Source organism: Chlamydotis macqueenii, chromosome 1, assembly GCF_036417535.1.
Source record: "Chlamydotis macqueenii isolate bChlMac1 chromosome 1, bChlMac1.mat, whole genome shotgun sequence".
In the NCBI taxonomy this organism is placed as follows: domain Eukaryota; kingdom Metazoa; phylum Chordata; class Aves; order Otidiformes; family Otididae; genus Chlamydotis; species Chlamydotis macqueenii.
The window spans coordinates 69167882-69180142 of NC_141556.1; the positions used below are offsets into that span (position 1 = coordinate 69167882).

The 12261-nt window shown below is 51.6% G+C and overlaps 1 protein-coding gene across 1 annotated transcript in view; it reads left to right on the forward strand.

The window, feature by feature from the left end:
- Positions 1–856: 856 nt before the first annotated feature.
- CECR2 (CECR2 histone acetyl-lysine reader) overlaps positions 857–12261 on the forward strand; it is a 96202-nt gene continuing 84797 nt past the window's right edge. Inside the window, exon 1 of the mRNA XM_086755717.1 lies at positions 857–1027. Within this exon, the coding sequence (XP_086611843.1) occupies positions 857–1027 (171 nt within the window). The remainder of the gene's footprint in view (positions 1028–12261) is intronic.

The window sequence follows — 12261 nt, forward strand, 5'->3', positions numbered from 1 at the left end:
AGCCCTGGGCACCCGGTCCCATCACCTGGCCCCGGGGGGACAGCGGGCGGGAACGGCCCAGGCAAGGCCGCGGCGCCCGTTCCCTCCCTCGCCCAGGCACGAGAACGCGGGAACCGCCGCGTGCCGGTGGACAACGGCCGCCAACGGCCGCCCAGTGCCCGGCAGCGCCTAGCCCCGCCCTCTTCCTGATGACCCCGCCCTGGTAGGCGGGGCCGGGTGGGCGCTGGGGGCTCTGTTGTTGTGATGAGCGCTGGCTCCGCCTCCTCCTCGTGCACGGCCGCGCAGACCCCTCCCCCCTCGGGACCCCGCCCACCCCGCCTTCACGCCTTTTGTCCACTCCCGCGCCCCGCCCCGCCGGGCCCGTCCCGCCCCGCCCCTCGCCCTCTTCGCCTTCCCATTCGCCCTCCAGCCCCGAGCCCCGCCCCTTCCCCGCGCCCGACCCCGCCCCTCCCCTCCCGGGTCCCCGTGTCCCCCCGTACCCCCCCGCCCCCCCCCGTCGCCCGCGGCCCAAGCCCATCTGTTCCCGGCGGCGCGGCGGTTGCACTGCAGGGCGCGAGCGGCGGCGCGGGGGAGGATGGGCCCGCGCAGCGGCGGCCGCCCGCCGCAGGGGCAGCAGCAGCAGCAGCGCCCCCGCCGGCCCTAGCGCCCCCGCGCCGGCGCCGAGCCGCCCCATGCGCGGGCGGCAGCGAGGGGGCAGCGCGGGGCCGCCGGGGGGCGGCCGCTGAGCGGCGTGGCGCGGCGCGGCGCCGGGGGGCGGGCGGAGCCGGAGCGCCGAGCGGCGGCGGCGGCACGCAGCCGCCCGCGGAGTGAGGCAGCGAGCGGGCGGGCAGGGCAGGCAGCCGGCGGCCGCAGGGAAATGTGCCCGGAGGAGGACGGCGGCTGCGGCGGCGTGGCCGGCGGAGGTGGCGGTGGCCCCGAGGCGGCGGTGGCGCTGGACGAGCTCCGGTCCTGGTGGGAAGTCCCGGCCATCGCGCACTTCTGCTCCCTCTTCCGCACCGCCTTCCGCCTGCCCGACTTCGAGATCGAGGTGAGAGCCCCGCGCCCGCCGGCCCCCGCACGCTGCGTGCCCCGCCGGCCGGTCGCGCCCCAGCCTGCCGCCGGTTTCCCTGCCGCGGCGCCCGGCGGGTCCCGCACGCCGCTCCCCACGCCCTCACCCCACCCTATCCCCCCCCCACCCCTTGGCGAGCCGCTTGATCCCGGCGTGATGCAGTGCGGGGTCTCCGCTCCGCTTGCGGCGAACGCAACAACTTCCTCGTCCCTCCCGGCCACGCTCGCAAACTTTCGGCGCGCCCGTCCCGGGGCGGCGGGCAGGACCCCCCCACGACCCTCCTGGATCCAGACTCGACGGGGGCAGCCGCGGGCGGAGCGGGGCCGGCCGCCGCCGGGCCGCATTGTTCCGCCGGGCCGGTGTCCGCACACAAAGGTGGCGGGGGGGGGGACGGGACACGGGGACGGACTCGGCACGGAGCCGCCGGTGGGTCCCCCGTGCCCAAAATGGTGGCGGTGAGAGGCGGGCCTGGCCCAGTAACCCCCCATCTCCCCCGGGGGTACCCGCGGCTGTTGTTGTTGTTGGGAGGGGGGGGGGTCGCCCCAGCCTGTGCCCAAGTTGGTCCCTTTTGTTGAGGGGAGGAGAGAGGGGAGAAGAGGGTCCCCACTGCCGAGGGGCGGCGGGGGGGGGGGGTGCAGCCTTTCCCCGCATCCCCCGGGCTGCCCCGCAGGCACCGCGCCCGCCCCTCATTGTGCGGCTCCGGGGGAGCGGCGGTGCCTTACCCCCGGCCCGGGGAAAACTCTCTCCTTTCGCCACCTTTTTCACCTATTTCCCTCGGTAACTTTCTTTGTGCTTCTTTTTTTTTTTTTTTTTTTTTTTTTTAATTCTTCTTTTCGCGTGCGTGGCTAATGTTCCGTAAATATTTTGCGCTCCGGCTACAAATGTTACAAACAAAGTGTGCCCTGGTAGGAAACCTTTTGTGCTTGCTGTGAAAAGCTATTCTTGCCAGCGCGTTGGCAATAAACCGGGTGAATAACGTGGCGGCGTGTGTTTTTTAAAGACAGTAATTGCCCCGTGAATGCGAATTCCGAAGATGCTTAAAAGTTCAATGGGATGCGCGAAAGCCCTAAAGAGCAAAACTCCTCGAGCAGGATGCGGATTTCTGAAGAGGGGGAATCCCTTATGCGGTGCGAAATCTTGAAAGGGGATAAGGTCTCTCAATGATGCAACTTCTTGCGAAAGGGAACTCCCCTCCCCCTCCTATTGATGCCAAACCATTAAAGGGGGAGGCTCTCCGGGCCCAGCAGCGCCAAGTCTTGAAGGAACCTGAATTTACAATGATAAAAGGGCCAAGGCACTAGCCTTTCACCTTTGGAGGCAATTAGCATCTGGCTTGCTTCACAAATGAAGTAAATGTGGGCTCCCCTTTGGTTCCCGGAGCACACTTAGGGTGGGGGAGTTGACATCACTCGGGACAAATTAACTTGCTTTTTTTGGGGGGTTGCCCGGGACGAGGAGTACGCGCGGGTTGGTGTTTGGGGGGTGTTGCCGAGCAGAAGCAGCACGCCGAGAACGTCACCACCAACAAAAAAACCCAACCTCTTGTGCGGGTGAATTGGCCTGCAGCGCTTGGCGGAAGCGGGTTTTAAAGGATGGTGTTCATCCGAGGGACGGTGGGAATCACCATTCCAACTGGGATGCTGCGAGAGGAGGGATGCAGCTGTCAGAACTTGGCATCTTCAGGCACGCAGAGTAAATCTCCTTCCCCTCTACGGCACGAGAAGCCCAGCACAGGCATTTTCAAAACTTGCTGTTCCTTGGAGCTCACCATCTTGTTACCCCTTGGCCTGGCATGGTCGTTCCAGTCTCAGCGCTGGTTTCATGGATATCTGGGAATGGTGCTTTGCACAAAGAGCTCACACAAATAGTTCACTTTTTTTTTTTTTTTTTTGGTTTGCACTTTATTCTGCTGCATAAAGGAGGCTCCCCCTTGGTTCTGGATCTGGGAGTGCCGGTGCCCGTTCTTGCTGTCTCGCTGCTGCCTCTGAGATGGGCTTTGAGCTTCAGGGGCATTTGAATAAAATGGGGGTGGCCGTTCTTCTAGGAGTTTGGGGAAATGCTAGGACTCAAGGCAAACATTAGGGGGAAATAAAACCTGAGCCAGCCATCAAAAATTGAAACTGCTCATCTCCAAATGACACTTTCTTGCTTTAGCTTTGGTTGTTGTTGGGAGGTGTGCTTGTGGCAGAATGCCAGCAGTTTGTGAAGTTACTGCCCCTTCCTTCAAAAGTTACTGTCCCTGGTGGGTAACTGAGAAGCAAGTGCCCCCGTCCATTTTGATGCAAAGTAAAACAGGTGGTTGGGGTGAACCTATTTTCTTGTGTGTGGAAGCAGAAAGGGAGAGCTGGGGCAGCTCGTCTCAGAGGGTTTTGGCTGGAGGGTGGTCATGCTCCTTGAGCTTCACGGCAAATGTCTGTCTGTCTGTGTCCCGAGTCTCTAAGGGATGGCCTGACTCTGGATGCAGCCAGCTCTTCTTGGAGGATGCTCTTCTCTTTCTAGGAGGGCTGAGCCCTTCTCTTGAGTTAAATCCTGGTTGGTGGCTTTTTTTTTTTTTTCTTTTTCTGATACTAGTATATCTTCAGTGGGAAGTTTGGTGCTAAACTCTTGACAACATTGTTACAAAAAGTGAAAGTTTTAAACAAACCTTGTAACAAATATCCCCTGCTCTCTCCCTCCCCCCAATTTCAGGGGAGGGTCAGGTTAGAGTTTCACTGCTGCTGCAGTCTCTGCAGTCCCCAATCCAGATAAAACCTGATCTTCCAATATGTTTTTAGTGTGGTGGTTTTTTTTTTTAACCTGTACTTAGCTTTTGGTTTTGTTTTTTTCTCCCCCTCCTCACTGATTTTTTTTTTTTTGTTCCTCTACTGGTGGGTCTGCCTATAGCTAGCTGGAAGGCTCTGTGATGATAGGCCACCTGGACCCATCCTTCCTGTGCCGAGAAGATTTGCTGACGGCATTTGAGAAGTTTGAGGGCTTTAGTACACTTTAGTACAGTGAAGCAGCACAGAGTTATTTTATTTTATTTTTCTTTTTAAATGCAAACCTTTCTCCCTCTACTTATTGGCCCAAAAGAAAGTGAAGCTTCCAGATGTGATGCTGCCATCAGCAGCTGGATGTCAGAAACCTGGGAAGCAGACGTTTTGTTTTCTTTTTGCTGGACCACTGCGTAGCCACAGACTACGAGAAAGGGGTGTCCAAACCTGAAAGAAAGAAGCGCATCCATCAGGCCAGGCCCTGGGCATTGTTCGGGGAGGGGGTGGGCGCAGCCGGCCCCCATGCTGGCTCTGGCAGATGCAGGCGCCTGACAAGGCGCAGGGCTCCTCTTTTCAAATCTCTGCCGCAGCATCGCCCGGCGATGGGCTCAGGAGGGGTTCAACCACCGCCAGCGGGTCAAAAGTTCAGTGGGCCAGGAACGGGTGCTCCAGGACGCGTTTGGCTTCACGCCGTGTTTTTACGTGGATCTCAGAGGATGGCAGAGAGCACTCCTACCTTCTGGGGTGGGTTTTTTGTTTTTTTTTTTTCTCCTCCACCCCTTTTAAATGGCTGCCTTGTCAGCCATCTGCTGTACGAAACTTTCATGCCCCTTAAAAAGTGGGATTTTACTTGCGTTGGTTTGGTTGTTGTGGCTTCTTTCTCAGTTTCTTGTAAAAATCTGCATTGAGTGGCATTGTCATTACCTACTCTAACAGCACTCCAGCAGGAGAAGGTCTGTCTGTAAGGGGCACATAATTTTTTTTTTTTGTATGCCTTGCCTTGATGGACAGAGAGGATGCTTTCCACAGTCAAGTTAGTGCAGGCGATGATAGGAAGTGATTTGTTTCCCTCTTCAAGACCGGGCTGTAATGTGGGACACCTCTCATGACAAAGTCTCTCCTGGCCATGTGCCCTCCCCTCTGTGACCGAAACATCCTCCTGGCAGCTGCAGGGATCATTTACATTGAAAATATTAGGAGAATATTTAATGCTTTCAACTGTATTTCAGCACAACTTGAAAACACTGGACAGAAGCCAGTGTGGTGTGGCCACCCAGCTCTTTGGCATGTTCTCCCAGGAGCTGTGGGCTGAAACATTTAGGAACGTCTGCTTGGGTAGGTCGAGGGGAGGTGACTTTGGAGAACATGCTTGAAAATAGTCAAAACATTGTTGTTAACTTAGTTTATTTGGAAAAGGGGGGAAAAGCCACATTACACAGGGAAAACATAAATCTTTTCCTGTGGTTTTTAAAAGTGCCTTTGGGCAAATTGCCTCTGCTGTTAACTTCACTATGGCTTTAAGATGCTTTTCCTTGCCTCTTGCCCTTTTCTAGCACTTGGGGTTCTGGCTCTACCTTTAGGTATGCTCCTCCCACCTGCAGACAGGGCACTACTGCTCTTGCCCACTTTTTTTCCTCCTGTAGTGCAGTATCTGCCCTGTGGGCTCTTAAACAGGCTCTTTCTGTCAGGAATATTACGTGGCTGTTGCAAGCCAGTGGCTGCTACTGCTCCCGTGGCTTCCCCAGGAGGAGGAAGAGCATGGAGAGAGGCAGAGCTGTGGCTGCAGCCATGTGAAGGAGACAGGAAAAAACAGGGGGTTATTCTCTCTGTGCTAACCAGGCAGAGCTTTGAAAGCAAAAACCTTTTTAACATGTTAAACTCCAGGTATGTTAGAATTTTAATACTTTGATAAAATGTGTTTTTCCTAGTAAGGACAGGATGGCCAAATATGCTTTGAACCACCACTGTCCTGTCACGTTAGGTCCTGCTGAAATTTCTCTGTGGAGCCTCTTGCTCTGTGCCTTCCAGGTGGGTCCCTTGTGATCCATGACACCAAAACGGCACAGCCCTCCTGTTCTGTCAGTGGTTTGTACGGAGTTGCGGTACAGTAGGTGAGCGCTAAGCCTTCACCCCTCTGCAGCTGTTCTGGTCTGGTAGCACATTAGTATTTGTGTTGTAGTAGCATATACAGCATCATCGTGCTGTGTGATAGCTGAGATGGCCAGGCAGTTTCTGATCAGAATAATTTAGAATTTAATTAAGATCAATGCGACAAGTAGATGCAGCAAGCTGGCCGAAATGTCAGTGAATTCGTGTAGATCAGCTCTGCTTATAGAGACTAAGTCTGAGATATTTACTGAAAAGGCGTTTAAATTAGTTCAGGCATTAGGATGCTCGTTCCTCTTGCCATTTGCCGGTTGGTGGTAGGCAACATTAGAGTGGAAGGGAGTGGGCACCGACTGTGATAGCAAACAACAGATCTGCTCACTAAAACTTGAATTTCGCGCAAAGCACCTGTCTTTAGAAAAAGCGAATTATCTCAGTAGAGTAAAGGTAACGTAGAGTAATTGGCAGTGCAGGGAGAGGCATTGTAGAGTGAGTAGAGAGGGCTGGGAAAAAATGATGGACTTCAAACATACTGAAAAGAAAAAGTATCAGCCGTGCTGTGAAGAAAGACCCGTTTACGGACCAGTGTGTGAATTTGGGTTATAGACCACAGTCACTCCACAGTGGCTCTGCTTCTCCCGGACAGCATTGGCTTTGAGAGATCAGAGGGTACAGGCTGCATATTTGTTGTCTGAAAATCAAGTTTAAATGAAAAGAATGCAATGGAGGGTTGCTATTGGTTTTGTGGTTCTTTCTACCTGTCCCATCTGCTGTTTGGTTTTGTTGCTTCAGCAGCACTTCATCTCTCTCCCCTTGTCTGTTTCAGCAGCAGTTCTTACTTTGCTGGTCTTCACTTTTGCTGCCTTAGTTATTCTGTTCATAATAGAATCATTAACACTCTACACGTCAGTATCGAGCTCTAGAGTTCATTGAGATTAATGGAGAGGGAGTCGGAGAGATACTTCTCCGAGCTGTTGTTTCAAGTGGTCTGCAAATTGGAAAGCATTATATCAGTTTCCATTTCAAATGCAAGTCACATCTTTCCCAACTGTAGATCTTAAACTTTTTAACAAGTGTTTACATTTTATATAATGAGACTCGAGTGTAATTGGATACAAAAAGAAGGAATAGGTAGTTCAGGAGGCTGATATGTGAGTTAAAACATTATCTTAAGCCTGTGAAAAGAAACAAGAAGTGACTGCATGCAGGCAAAGGATGTCTGAACAATGGATGAGGAAGGTTATTTTGACAGCAACATTTTGAATGGATCTGAGTTGGGTGACAGGGGAGTCAGGGAATGACTGTAGCTGTCAAAGGCAGAAGAGAAAGAGGAACACCGTAAGAATTTTGGAGATTTGAATGGTGTACGTGGAGGCTGATATTAACAGATTTTCTGTGGTGTTAGTAGCTGGAGGCAGTTGCCTCTTCTGCTAGCACGGCTGACTCTGAAAATCATGTCTGGTGTTAGCTGACGTGTTTGCGCACCCACAATTTAACGGTTTAAGCTGAACTTGTTTAAAAACCAATTTAAGATAATCTGGTGCAAGTCTTTCCCGCTAAGAAAAAAAAAAAAAGAATAAGATGCTATGCTTAGTGGCTTAAATATGACTTCACGGTTTGCTTTGTTTACAAAGACTCGACTACCACAAACCTCTACCAATTCAGTGCAGCTGATGCAAACCTCCCCATAGTGCATCTAAATTAGGCCTCCAAAGTTTGCTCCTTTTGGAATTTGCTCTAACCAAACCAGCTAAAAGTAACACCTTTAAAGTGTTGCAGCTTTCTCTGTGGACCTGCTTAACTGCGGTCTTTCTCTCCCCGGGAATAATGCCGGCATAGCTGTGCCATTCTGCCCCTGGCATCTGTTAAGTGCCTGCATGAAGGGTGAAGAATTAACTTTTGTAATGGCAATGGCTGCTTTCATAGACTTCTTTCAGGCAAAAATCTCCTCAAGAAAAGGGCTATAGGCAGAGATGACAACAGCGAGGGAGTTAAAAGTTCCCGAATTAAAAGTTTATCGTGTAAACCTTATCGTAGGTAGGTATGATTTTTTTTTTTTCTCCCTCCTCGTTACCAGAAGCAACAGCATCTGCTGTGGTGGTGGGAACAATGCAGCCTAGTGATTCCTCCTTCCTTACAGTAGAGAATCCTGTTAAACACACAAGGCTGTGCCTCAGAGTGTATCCTTTCAGCAGGCTTGTTCCTTTTAATGGGTGCCCATTCCTGGGGTCTCCATTGTTTCACCAACAATAGCACTAGGGGCAGCTGATTTGGTTGACAGAAAATGTGTTAATTTAACAGATCTATTCCCTTTAGCCGCTCTCCTTCCTATTGTGCCCCAGTTCTCCCCCAGTTCCTGGGGAGGAGGGCCCCGAGAGCAGGGTCTGTTAGGTGGAGGGCTCCTGCAATTAGGAGGGGTTTGCGGCCTTTTGTGTGAGGCACAGAAAACAGCTGATGGGGAAAAGTGGCCCTAGTGTGGTTTGCTTACTGCCAGAACACAGGGTTTTTCTGCTTTTTGGGGGGATTTTATGTCTGCCTTTACCAGGGACAGGGGAATAACTTGATACTATGGGCTGGTGGTGATCGAGGTCTTTGCTTTGCTCTGAGGTGGCCTCACAGCCCGATGTGGCAACTCCTTTCAGAGCCTGGCTCAACTTCTTGATGAACTCTTTATATCCAGTAAATGCCTGGCTAAAACATCAGCTTTCCACTGAAAAAAAAAACAAAGCTGCTAGTATCGTCCCAGGTAGGGCTGCTGAGGGCTGGCCGGAGAAGGCAGTATGTAAAGTTAATACCGAATGAGGAGCATAGTGGTCCTCAGGCCACCTCTGCCCTGGGCCAGGCCACCAGTTTGATGTAAATTTGGGACTGATTTAACTTAAGTGGTGCAAGGCCTTCACCCTAGATGTACTTAGACTGATTCAGTTCTTTCCTACATTAACGTAGCTTAGTTCAGCAACAGGGGGGTGGTGGTAGGGGTTTTTGTTGGTTTTGACATCGGTGGGGTCAAGCTGGCATGTTCGGCCCAGTGGGAAGGAGGGCACGTGCACTGCTGAGGGAGCAGTGAAACCCAGCTTTGGTTTTGGGGGCTGCCGGCTGCCAGAAGGAAGGTCTCGCTCCTTTTCAAGCCCTCATCCCAGCCATGTTTCTGACTCTGTGGTCTCCCATTTCCTGGCACAAGGCCAGCTGCTCACTGGGTCCTGGCCAGGGTTTTTAGGAGGTTGTAGTCCTATGGTTGGAGGGGGACCTCATGCTTTTGGTGGCCACAAGCTGCCGGGTCAATCCACCGTGGCTCTTGAAACTCTAGCCTTAGTTTAGTTCTGGTTGCTGGGGCTGGTGATGTAAAAGGAGCTCTGGAGGGTCTTTTTCCTCCTCGTTGGTAAAGCCATTAATTCTCTGGCTCTTTCTCTTCAGCTAAGCCTGCTGTAAAGGGGCTGGAGCTTTGCATGGCCAAAGGGTTGGAAGGCGGAGCTAGTTTTCTCATTTCTGGTGAGCCCTGTACACAGGGAGTTGTGTGGCAGTAAAAATATTTATATATCCATAACACAAGGCAAAGAGAGTTGTGGGTTTGGGTTTTTTTTTTTCCTTGCTTGGTTTTTTTGTTTGTTTGTTTTAGGAAGCAAAGGGTGAGAGTTCACTTAAAGAGCTTGACTCTTAATAGAGCTTGTCACTGTTGCTAATATAAAACAAGTGATGAGCATGGGAGAGGAGTCAAAGGCTCCCTCTTCTGGTCTGCTAGGAAGGTTGAAATGCTGAAAAATATGCAAAGAGAAAAACCCCAGCAAGCAAAACCCATTCCATGCTTTCCTGTTGTATTTTAAGACCTGACTTAGGCCTAATCCTTGCTGGCCCAGCACATAAAGTCTTTCATGACCCTTGAATAAGAAACATTAAGGGCACTCTGTAAAAGTGAAATGCATTTTCAAATGCAAACTACATTGTACTTGCAAGTAAAGGTGAGTCCTGGTTTCAGAAGGGTTCTGGGTCTGAACGTGGAGGATGGCAGCACTTCATGTCCCCACGGCTGACATTTCTCAGTGCTTCTCTTTACTTCTCTCCTTTCCTGCATCCTCCTCACAAAAAGATCATGTCTTGTCCCATGCAGCTCCCAGGCCACGTGTGCGCATTGGCATGAAAACATGTCTGGGATGACTGCAGGGGCCAAGTATCATGAGCACTCTCTATAGGAACTGTGTGTCCAAGGCTCCAGCACTCCCGTTGCTTTTGGTTGAGCCAGCCAAGAGTTCAAAACTTTTTAACGGCTGATTGATGGAGAAACATACACAAGGAGTAGTATTTTGTCAGTATTTTTAGATTAGTTTTCTAAAAATTCTTGTATAAAGTGCAGTTGTAAGTACCTCTGAAATTAATAGGATTTTGGGGCATTAAAGTGACTTTTTTTGTTGGTCTTTCCTATTTTTGCATTCTTCACCAGACAGTTTGACATCACATGGCCATTTTCCCTGTGGTGTTAGTGCGGACTCATGAGCAATGTCTGGTGGAACCAGAGGACATCAATTCTTAAGCTGCCTTCCCACAGGAGCTCCTGCCACCCATCATGGATAGCAGAAAAACTGCTCACCCGGATTAAAAACCGCAACATTTTTTTTTTTTCTTTAAGTGAGCTACATCTAACCAGGAGCGGTTTCCCAGCTAGCTCTCTTCGCAGCCCCACAAAAGGGTTGTACCAGCGGGACTGAAGCAGTGGCACGGGAATGGAAACAGGCAGCGGGGAGGGGAAGGGCTTTTTATAGCTGACCCTTCTGCTGAAAGAAACACTTATCACACTGCAGCCCTGGGTAGCAGGTGGAGTGAGACTGCACAGGTAACAAGAGGTCATGCGTCTAGGGAGGCACCTGGGGAAGAACCCTTCTCAGCCCCCTAAAAGGGGTTTGGCGGTTGTTTTTTGGTACTTGCTCTATTCCTTTTTTCTTTAAGTTAACATTCTAGTTAGAAGATGTTTAAATTAAAGTTGATGGTGATCAACCTTACATTGCCCTTTAAATGGTCCCTTAAATTGTTCCTTCCAAAGTCAGACCCAAACATGTGTCTGAAATCAGTTAAACTTCAATGTAGCTGATGGTCTGCATGCCCCCTGCCAAATAGTGAAAAGTTTTATTATATTTCTGAAAAATTCAGGCTTTTCTTTTTTAAATAAACAATTATTTTTTCCCCAAAAAGCTTCTCTTGGGCTCTCGTCACCCAGCGATGCAAGTATCTATCTATGACGATTTGCTGGCCTGTGCTGAAGAGGCCAGAGCAGCTTGCCTTGTCGGACAGGGCAGCCATGTAGAATAAACAGGGAATAGCAGTCTCGATTTCCTTTCTTTCAGCCTGATACAAGGTGCTGAGGCACAGAAGACTATTTTGCCCTTAAGATAATTGTGTGTTGGAGAGGATCAAAGGGCTTGAGGGGTGTTTTTTTTTTTTGTTGTTGAAAGGGGATTTTCTCCATGGACAGCTGCAGTAGTGCATTAGTAGTGCAATGGATTATCTTTCCGTGATCTGTAGGATCTCAACCAGCTATCGGGGGGCCCCACTGAAGGCTGCTGCTTGGAGGAGGCAGAGTGAAAGTCTCCTGTAACAGGGAGACCTGCCTGGGAGCTCGGACCACTTGACTCCCCCTGCCCCAGCAGAGCGGGTGGTGCTGGATATTCTTAGACCACAGATAGTGCTGCGGAGCGTGGGGCGAGGGAGCCCAGCTCTTGGTTATGATTAACTGCAGCTGATGCCCTGCATCCACCCTGCTCTCCGGTGGAAGTGCTTATTAAGGAATGCGAGAAGGGAGCTGATTCCAGCTGCTGTGGTGTCCCGTAAAGGGCAATGTGTAATTTGGGAGAGTGTTACGAGTCCCTTGGAGGAACAAACTACTCACTGTAGCAAGCGTCTGACCTGCCAAATGCCCGGACTTTCTCATTTTGGGAAGTTTTGGACGGTGGCTGATCCGCAAATAGCCATGGCATTGAGAGGGAGTCCCTTCATGTGTGTGGATGGGTATCTGTATCCTTGCTCTGTGAGGGGGCAGGGGGGGAGGTGGCGCACATGGCCTGACTGTGGCAAGGGTGGCAAGAGGGGATGGGACAGGACTTGGTGCTATCAGAGGTGGAGATCAGGTCATGCTTTGCCTCCCTGACCTGGTTTCAGGGCTGGAGGACAAGGGGCTGGAATGTGTGGAGCTGTCAAGGAATGCGGGTCCCCAGGTGGCCGCTTCAGTCGCTTGTGCTTAAGTCAGGCTCAGATTGCATCTGCCTGCTGGTTAATCAGTGGTGGGGCAGCTCTGCCTCGGCACGTTCTGCCGTGTGGGCTTCCTGAGGTAGTGGGATGCCAGATATACAGAGGTGACAATACTATCTT